The sequence below is a fragment of the Neltuma alba genome, unplaced genomic scaffold, assembly GCF_004799145.2.
Source record: "Neltuma alba isolate B1F8T4 unplaced genomic scaffold, ASM479914v2 tig00000981_pilon, whole genome shotgun sequence".
NCBI classification, from domain to species: domain Eukaryota; kingdom Viridiplantae; phylum Streptophyta; class Magnoliopsida; order Fabales; family Fabaceae; genus Neltuma; species Neltuma alba.
Window position 1 is genome coordinate 1 of NW_021632282.1, and position 10490 is coordinate 10490.

General features: G+C 35.1%; 1 protein-coding gene across 1 annotated transcript; it reads left to right on the plus strand.

The window, feature by feature from the left end:
• The first annotated feature begins 5201 nt into the window (after window positions 1-5201).
• LOC114749568 (3,9-dihydroxypterocarpan 6A-monooxygenase-like) lies at window positions 5202-7919 on the plus strand. The gene is made up of 2 exons (XM_028938076.1): window positions 5202-6237; window positions 7308-7919. Exons 1-2 carry the CDS (start codon window positions 5710-5712, stop codon window positions 7554-7556), a joined length of 777 nt encoding a protein of 258 aa, XP_028793909.1. The 5' UTR covers window positions 5202-5709; the 3' UTR covers window positions 7557-7919.
• Window positions 7920-10490: the final 2571 nt, after the last annotated feature.

Genomic DNA, 10490 nt, shown 5'->3' on the forward strand with positions numbered 1-10490 from the left:
TCCTTCTGATGCTTGTTATTTTGCTAAGTGTAACCTCTTAAATTTTACTCTAAGGATTTAAATCTTTAAAAATTGAAAAAAAAAAAGGGGTTCCAAACTGTTATTTTTCTGTTTTACCTAGGGTCTTTAACTTCCGTTTACCTAAGTGTTTTCTTTTTACCTTCTCCGTCTTTTTTTCTCTCTCTCTTCTCCTTCTCTCTCTCTATGTTCTAGCTTACATCGTCGCTCGCTCCCTCCTGTTTCTTTCTTCATCGTTATTTTGATAAGTAAAACTACTTATAATTACAAAACTTCCTTCATGAAAGTTGTTCTACTCAGTCAGGTCTGTCTAACAACAGTAATTTTGTGTTGCTTAGAGAAAATTTTTGGTATAGAGTTTGGAGCAAGTATTTAGTTTTGATGAGTGTTAACCACAGTATTGTAGATCTGTTATAGTAGATCATTTCTACCAGTTTAGATTTGTCCATTTGTTGATTTTAGTATTTAAAAATTAATTTTTAATTAAAAATATGTTATTTATGAGATATATTATATTTATACTGATTAAAATTAAGTTAAATAATTTATTTGGATTGTTTGATATATTATTGAGATTTTAATCGGTTTAGTTTTATTTATTGGGTGACTAGAGGTTTTAAAATAATTATTGTAGTTAAAGTTTATTATTTATGAAAATATATATGCCATTAAAATTTTGATTATATTATATATATATATATATAAATATTGAGACACTATTGAATTTTGATGGTTTGGTTTTGAGGTTTAAATTTCAAATGAGATTTTTAGAATTTAGAATATAGTAATTTCATATTTAGAAATTTGGAAAATTCTTTTTATCAAAGTAAATAAGTTGGAGGATGTAAATAAATAATTTGGCTTGTTAGAAAATTATCAGTTAGTTCTAAAGTACTTAATTTTGGGTTATAAGAGTTGTGGGAATTTAGAATGAAAATTAAATTTAAATTTGGAATTTAACTAATATATAAGCTTAATTAATTAATTAATTAATTTATATTAATATGTGGTTATATTAATTGTGTAGATTAATTATTGGTTGAGCAAAGGATTGACCTCGTGGTAATCCTTCTATTACTTTGGCGAGAGATAACCACTTTCCACTTGTTATATGTGCTAAGATGTTGTTTGTGAGTATTTTGTTATTTTAGAATAATGATTTATTATTTAGAACTCGAGTAGATATGTTATACTTTTTGAGCTATGAAAATTGTCTTGTGAGATTTTTAGAATTATGATTGAGAAGTTTAGAAAAGATATATGATTTATATCTTATGGATTATACTGAGAAAATATTGATACATTTTTGTTATATTGTGAATAATTGTTGTTATTTGGATTTTGGATTGAACGCTATCCTACCATGTGGTAAGACCGTTATTGGTGCATATTGGTTAGCTTCTTCCTTCTTCCCCCATGGTGAGAGATAAGCCTTTGTGGCTTCTTATTCGTCCCCCAAAGTGAGGAATAGGCCTATATGTCTGATTGATCTCCCATAGTGAGGGTTTAGATGATTGAAATTATATTTCTATGGATATATCTATATTTCTCGAGAATTAATAATTATCCCACTTGACACCTCACGAGCCCATGTAGTATATATAATGAGTTGGAAAGTTGGTTATTGAGGTGTTTGTCAACCCCTTGGTTTAACATTTTCAAGTAATAGCTCTAAGGCTGGTCCATCAAGGAAGATGGCAAAGCTTAGCTATCAAGTTTTTCTTGTATAGCCTCCCTTCTTTTGTCTTATATGCTATTTTATTATATATTGCCACATAGGATTCATCTACTTTGATGTTGTAAACTAATAATTTGATTACTACTAATTGATGAGAGGGCTGTTAAAAAGCCAGAGGCCTCTAAGACTTTGCACGTGACATTCGTTTGAAAGTATGAGTTTTGTTTAGACTAAGGGTTAATGATATTTCTAAACTTTGGAAGTCCAAGGCCCAAGTTAAGTATCGAAGTGCTCATGATAAGTTTATTTCTTTTAACCATGATAGTGATCTTAAAATTTTAAGGTTGCTTCTTTTCTATCATGATTAATCTTTCGAATAAATTGAAAATTTTGATCTAAATGGGTTTTAAAAGAATGGTTGTCACACTAAGCAAAAGCGTTTGTCATTTCCTGTAAGCACAAGTTCATCTAATAAAATCTTTGATCTGATTCACTGTGACACATGGGGTCCTTTTTGTTTCTTCTATTCAAGGTCACTGTTATTTCCTTACCATAGTTGATGATTTCTCTTGCTTTACTTGGATTTTTTTCTTACACTCTAAATCTGATACAAGAACTCATCTTAAAATTTTTTTGATTTTAATAGAAAACCAATTTAACACTTCTGTTAAAACCTTGAGACCTGACAATGGTCCTAAATTTGCTATGCAATCCTTTTATGATTCTAAAGGAATCATTCACCAAACCTCCTATGTTGAGACACTTCAACAGAACGGTTTGGTGGAACAAAAGCACCAACACATTTTAAATGTTGCTTGTGCACTTTTATTTCAATCTCACATTCCTTTTTCATACTGGTCTTTTGCAATCATGCATGTTGTTTTTATCATTAATAGGTTACCCTCTCCTTTATATATAATACCACTCCTTTTGAACAACTACATTCCATATCTCCATCTTATTCTGATTTAAAAGTGTTTGGTTCTCTATGCTTTGTCTCCACCTTATCCCATAATTGATCAAAATTTGCTTCTAGAGCAAAAAGTGTGTTTTCTTAGGTATACCTTCTGGTTCCAAAGCCTATATTTTATTAGATCTTCATACCAATCAAATTTTTCTTTCTAGAGATGTTGCATTTCATGAATTTGTGTTTCCTTTTGCCAATTCTTTTGCTAAAACTCTTGAACCCTCCATCCAGTTCATCCAATCTTTCCTGATGATGATTTCCCTACTTCCCCTATCACCCCTACTCCCTCCCTATCAAACTCTTAAGCATCACTACCTACTTCACCCATCATCTCTTCTGACAATTCCATATCTCCCTCTACTTCACCTCCTGCTACTACTCCACAACATCACCTTTGGTGTTCCTCTAGACCACATAACCCTCCATCATATTTGCATGACTATCACTGTGCTCTACTTTCCTCTACTGACCAATCATCAACAAAAGGTATCCCTAGGTATCCTTTGTCTTTTGTTCTTTCTTATTCCTCACTTTCCCCTGATTATAAACACTTTGTACTGTCTCTTCCTTTTTTGATCCTAAAACCTATCATCAAGCTGTTAAACACTCAATTTGGAGAGAAGCCATGACTGTATAAATAAATGTCCTTGAACATAACTAAACTTGGGTCATCACACCTTTACCACCTAGTAAGAAGACTATTGGATGTAAATGGGTTTTTAAAACCAAGTTAAAAGCCAATAGTGAAGTTGAAAGACACAAGGCTAGGTTAGTAGCCAAGGATTACACTCAAATTGAAGGGCTTGGCTATTTTGACACATTTTCCACTGTTACAAAAATGACCACTCTTAAACTCCTTCTTTCTATTGCTGCTGCCAAAAATTGGCATTTACATCAACTTGATGTCAATAATGCCTTCCTCCATGGTAACCTTAAAGAAGAAATTTATATGGAATTACCAAAAGGTTTTTCTGCTCCACATTCTAACACAGTGTGTAAACTACAAAAATTACTTTATGGACTCAAGCAAGCTAGTCGCCAATGATATTCCAAACTATCCTTTGCATTGCTATCATATGGTTACAAACAGTCTGCATGTGATCACTCTCTCTGTTTTTTTTTTAAGGCTGTTTCTTCATCCTTTACTGTTATTCTTATTTATGTTGATGATTTGGTTCTTGCTGGCAATGACTTAGTTGAAATAACTCACATTAAGTAGCAACTAGATTAGGCCTTTACCATCAAGGATCTTGGAGATCTTAGGTATTTCCTTGGCCTTGAGCTTGCTTGGTCAAAGGATGGTATTTTTCTCTTGCAATGCAAATTTGCCCTTGAATTATTAGAGGACACTGGATATCTAGCCCGCAAACCTGCCTCTACCCCAATGGATCCACATCTTAAACTCTCCAACACCAAAGGAACTCTGTTAGATAATCCTAAAATTTATCAACAACTCATTGGTAAATTGCAATACCTCACCACAACTCATCCAAACCTTAGTTTTGCTACACAGCAACTAAGTCAATTCATGGTAGCACCTAAAGACACTCATTTGCAGGCTGCTCATAGGATCCTTCGGTACATTAAGTCTACTCCTGGTGCTGGATTGTTTCTGTCCTTCACTTCTAACCTTAGACTTAAGGCTTTTAGTGATTCTTATTGGGCTAGTTGCATTGATAGTCAGTGGTCTGTTACTGGATATGCAATCTTTCTGGGTTCCTCCCTCATTTCTTGGAAAGCTAAGAAACAAGCCATTGTCTCCAGATCCCCCTTAGAAGCAAAATACTGAGCACTAGCTTCTACAACATGTGAAGTACAATGGCTCTTATACTTGTTAAATGATTTTGACATCAAACATTTTGATCCTGCTTTTTTGTATTGTGACAATCAGTCAGCCTTACAGATCGCTGCCAACCCCACATTTCATGAACGCATGAAGCACATTGAATTGGACTGTCATCTTGTCTGGGAGAAAGTTCAATCGAAGACCATTCAACTCTTCCCTGTTAGGTCTTCTGATCAATTAGCATATGTCTTCACCAAACCACTTCATCCCAGCCACTGTCATGAGCTTATATCCAAGCTTGGCATGACAAACATTCATGCTCAACCTTGCGGGGGGTGTGAAGGATAGGATTAACACTTCTGTTACATTATTTGTAACCAATTCAGTTATTTGTAAATATCAAGTTGTTATCAGTTGCTGTACATTTTCTTTCTTTGTATAAATATGATTTACTCATTAATGAAATGAAGTATATTCAGTTTTCCCAATTACTGTAACAGCTTCAAAACTTTGAAGATAGATGGTAAGCATTAAATCAAATAAAATTTAGAGATAAAAAACAAATATCTTAAGGAAACTGTTCCCAAAAATGAAACTATGTCTTCACTCGCGTATTTAGAGACACACACACACACATTATACATTTATTCTGATTAAATTATTTAAAAAAGGAATTTTAATTGCATCACGTGCACGGAATCTCTCCCAAACAGTGAAACAAAGCAGACTAGATGAGAGACGATAAACTGGTGGTTGGAAGCTAGATAGAGCTTATCCTTCCATAAAAGTTCTTTTGGTATCCTTCTTGCTTCAGAAATCTAAGTATTAAGAATATTATCTCTACCAGGCTTCATTCAAAATCCAATGGATTCCATAAACCAGTTTGATACTTTCACAGTTGTGTTTCTTGCTTTCCGGGGAATTTTCACAGTTTCTTGGTATGCATGAGTCTACTTCATCAAACACAATCATTGCAAAACACCTCCAGGTCCACCAGGCCTCCCCTTGATCGGCAATTTTCTGTCCCTCGATCCTAAGCTTCACAAACACTTCACCTCTCTGTCTCAAACTTACGGTCCCATCCTTTCGCTCCGACTCGGCCCCAGATGCGGCGTCGTCGTGTCCTCCTCTTCAATGGCTCGTCAAATGCTCAGAGACGATGACGTCATTTTCGCCAACCATGACGTTCCGGCCGCCGTCAGGGTGGCAACCTACGGTGCAAGCGACATACTTTGGACCCCTTATGGATCTGAGTGACGAATGTTGAGGAAAGAGTTTGCGCAGTGGATGCTCGGCAACTACACCTTAGATTCCGTCCGCAAACTAAGTCGAAAGGAGGTGAGGAAAACGGTGGGCTATTTGTACAGTCGGGTGGGGTCTCAAGTGAATACTGGGGAGCAGATGTTTTTGACTGTCTTGAACATGATCACTAGCATGATATGGGGTGGAACGGTGGAAGAAGGCGGTGATGAGAGGGCTATCGTGGGAGCAGAGTTGAGGAAGGTGGTTGCGGACTTCACGGAGCTGCTGGGTAAGCCTAACGCATCTGACTTCTTTTCTGGGTTGGTTAAGTTTGGCTTGCAGGGAGTGGAGAACCGGATGGTTTCTTTGGCTCAGCGGTTCGACCAGATCTTCGAGAAGATACTTAAGCAGAGACTAAAGATGAACAAGGAGAGTGGCAACGAAGAAGAAGATAGTAAAGATTTTTTGGACTTCTTGTTGAGGCTGAAGGACGATGAAAATTCCAAACTACCACTCGCCGTGGCACACATTAAGGGCCTCCTCATGGTACATTTTTCTTTTAGCTTTCAACTTTTTCGTATCTTTAAACATGGGGAATATTTGAAATGACTTATTTAATTAAATAATACTATCTTTTAGTCCTTAATATAAGAGCTAAATAACTAATTAAGGATATTAAGAAAATTAGTTAAGGTGATTCTTTGTGACAAATATATGTTGAACTCTCTAAACTATCCTCTTTAATTATATGCATTGGATGATTAGAATTATCTCTAGATAAAATCTCTTCGTAATCAACATGGATATTTTGCGAAAAGACGATAGATACAGTGAATTGAGGTCTTGAATTTAAGACTAAATCTAACCCAATTAGTTATTATATTGAGAACCAGGAGCAGTATTATTACTTATATCTGTTTAAACAATTTTAAAGCGAGAAATGTATTTTTAAACAAGTATTAGTGGGAACGTATGTATATATAATATAAACAACTTTAATATATAAATATTATGTTAAATTATATAAAATTTTCTGAATTAAAAATCATGTACCGTAACCTTTAAAATTTAAGAATTGCCACCGTACCAAGTAAGATTATCTTAAACTATTAATTTTTTATTGCTAAACTTTATTTTTATATGTATATATACTTTTTCCTCAAACTTTGAGTTATATGTTAATAAATCCTCTAAACTTTAAGCCATTTGCATATAAATAATGAACAAAATAAATAGTACAAATAGGATTTATCAATATAAATGTAAAAGTTCATAGATGTTTGTGGTAAAGTTTCAAAGGTTGGATAGGTTATTTACATATAACACAAAGTTCAGAGTGTTTTAAAATATTGAGCCTAAATATTATTATAAAATATTAATGCATTAATATTAAAATGAATATAAAATATAAATCTAATAGCCAATCCCACTATTTATAATTAAGTCTTAAGTAGTGTAGGTTTTATCCCTAACCTTGTGTAACGCATGAAAAAATACGTCCTATAATATAAACATAAAATCTATATTGCAAGTAAATTATTAATACATAGCCATGCAAGCTGGAGGTGGTAATTTGGTTAGTTTGTTGCTAAATATTACTTCTTATATGTGAAAAGGACATGGTGGTGGGTGGAACTGACACATCAGCTAACGCAATAGAGTTTGCAATGGCTGAAATTATGTCCAATCCAGATGTGAAGAAGAGAATCCAACAAGAATTGGAAAGTATTGTGGAACAGGACAACGTTGTAGAACTCGCAGTTCAAAAAGAAACTATGAGGTTGTACCCAGTTGTTCCACTATCAGTTCCTCACTGTCTAGGCTACGCAATTCCAAATGGCTCTCTTGTGTTCGTGAACGTGTGAGCAATACACAGGGACCCTTCTGTTTATGATAATGCTTTACACTTTGATCCCTCCAGGTTCTTAGATTCGAAACTTGATTTTAGAGGAAATGACTTCGAGTATTTACCATTGGGGTCTGGACGAAGAATCTGTGCAGGAATACCTCTGGCTGAGAAGAATTTGTTGTATTCTCTTGCAATGTTAATGCATTCATTTGATTGGAAAGTGCCTCCAGACCAAAAGCTGGATATAGCCGAGAAGTTTGGTACTGTGTTAAAGAAGAAAACGCCTCTAGTTGCCATTCCCACACCACGATTATCCAACCCAGCTCTTTATGAGTAGGCTGAAGATTAACTGATTCAAGGTAAGTAAAGAATCTTGTTTACGTGAGCATACTTGTAAATCATATTGTAAAAATGCATATTTTATTATTAAATGAGTGTAGGTTTGAGATATATTTTAACAAATTTATGAATATTCCATAACTATTTAATTGATTTTTTATGAAAAAGATAAATCTTGCTGTGAAATCTACAAATGTCATTTTTTTATTTATTTTGCAGGATGTATCACGAGATTTAGGATATATAAAGGAGAAAATTAAAAAAGAAAAATATAAAAATTAGCCAAAAAAAAAATTAGAGTAAGAAGATGGAGTAAACGCCGTGGCCCCATTGGAGCAACTAATGAGGCAGATGAGGAACGCAAAAATAGGTTCAATGGGATACACACATACATATTATGCATAAGAGGCACACCTTGCAAGCTGAGGAAAAAGGAAATAATATATAGGGAGAATTATAATAAGATTTCAAGAAAAGAAAATAATTACTACTAAATTTTCAATAACAAATAAGCAGTAGTCATTTACTACCTTGAAATTTATCACTACAAGTTGCTAATCTTTGTTGTAGATCACTTGAACCTACTAGTAATTATGTTTCTTATTTGGAACTTTGTAGCAATCTCCTATTAGTATATTCTGTTAGAAATTGTGTGGGTGTGTCAAAAAGAACAAGTCCCACATTGCTTAAGAGAGTGAAAGCACAAGTCCATAAATACTAGTTTGTGTTATTAGGCTAGTGAATGGGCCTAGAGGACAAGAAAGATCTCACGCACATGATCATGGGCCACCGGAGGCAAACACGCTGAAAATCTAGCAATTCCCCCTTGTGCGCAAGTTAAAGGTGAATTGGGCACCTTTTAATCAGAGGCTTTTTGCAAAATCCAGAAATGATTCAAGCTTATCTAAGAATGATGATTTTATTACTTTTTAATTTTGAAAGCCTACCGTTTGGTTTTTTAAGCTCCATCAATATGCCTTAATGATTGTTTTAATTGCTAAACATATGAGTTAATCACTGTCGACGCTCAAAATATATGTGTTATTCAACCTTATTGTTGTAACGTTTGTAACTGAGACTTTAATCAGCATTGACGTGGTTAGTTAAGGGCCCAACGTCTCTTGAGTCTGTGGCCTATATAAGGCACGGTTTGCATGAGGTTCAAGCATCCTATACATGAGCTTTCATGCACCTCTTTCCCTCCTTTGGAATTTTCTCTACCTGGATGGGCTTATATTTTCCTTCTACTGTTCTGTTTACCCTGTTCTTCCAGGAGGAGTCCGTTTAATCCAAGGGAGTGCAGCTTCCTCATCTACAGGTGGTTGTGGAATAACTCTTAAGGACAACGTTTCTAGCACGTGACTCAGACTAATCATTTTCTACAGGTGCTGTCGCCAACAATCTTAAGAGTTATTCACATAATGGAATAGCCCCACAACACTACTGCTCAGAATGACCATGACGCTGCTTCAGTCATTGTTGTTCCAATAGCAATTCCTATTCTTAGGTTGTTCCCTAACACTTAAAAAATAAAGACATTTGATGGAAGGAACTTCAAGCGGTGGCAGGAGCGAGTTTACTTCATCCTTGACATGTGTAGAAGTTGCTGCTCTTACTCACTCCAAACCAACCCCAGATACTGATCAAGCCTAGAAAGATATTTGGACGCATGCTAATAAGGTTTGCAGACACACTCTTATCAGCACTTTATCTAACAATCCGTTCAATGTGTATTGTGTCTCTAAGGAGGCACACAAGATATAGGAATCTCTTATTCTCGAGTACACTATTGAGGATGCTGGGAAGCAAAAGTTTATGGTGGGAAACTTCTACAAATGGGAGATGACCGAGGAGAAAGACATCAAGCTTCAAATCAATAAGTACCACAAGTTGCTGGAGGAGCTTTGTGCTAAGAAGATTGACTTGCCAGATAAGTTCATAGCTAGCACATTGATCGAGAAGTGCAAGAAACTTGGAGTGACTACAAACAACCATTAAAGCACAAGTAGAAGCAGTTGTCCCTGTCAGATCTTATCACCCACATAATAATTAAAGACACAAACAGAAAGGCCATACAAGCTGTGAAGGGAAAGGAAATAGCTGTCAAAGCAAACCTAGTAGAATCGAAACCGCACTCTAAGAGGTATGATCCCAAAAACAAGAATAATAAAAATAAGATATCTGATTACAAATCCAAGGATTCAAACCCTAAGTTCAAAAAGAAAGGGAATTATTTTGTCTGTGGAAAGTTAGGGCACTATGCAGTGCAATGCAGGAAAAAGGCTACTCTAAAAGGTGATAATCCTCCTAAGCCAAATGTGAATTTGGTTGAAGGAGATGATGGCAGTGATGAAGTCATAGCTGCAGTTGTCTCTCAAGCCCTTATTGTGACTGATGTGAAGAAATAAGTAGTGGATTTAGGAGCCACTAAGCACATATGTGAAAATAAAGAGATGTTTACATCCTTTAAAAAAGGGGAAGACCATGTCTACCTTGCTAACTCCTGTACTGCCAAGGTTCAGGGAAAAGAAAAAGTAGTACTAAAACTCACATCAAGAAAAACCCTGGCACCGAATGATGTGCTTTCTGTCCCAAATGTAGCAAAGTTAGT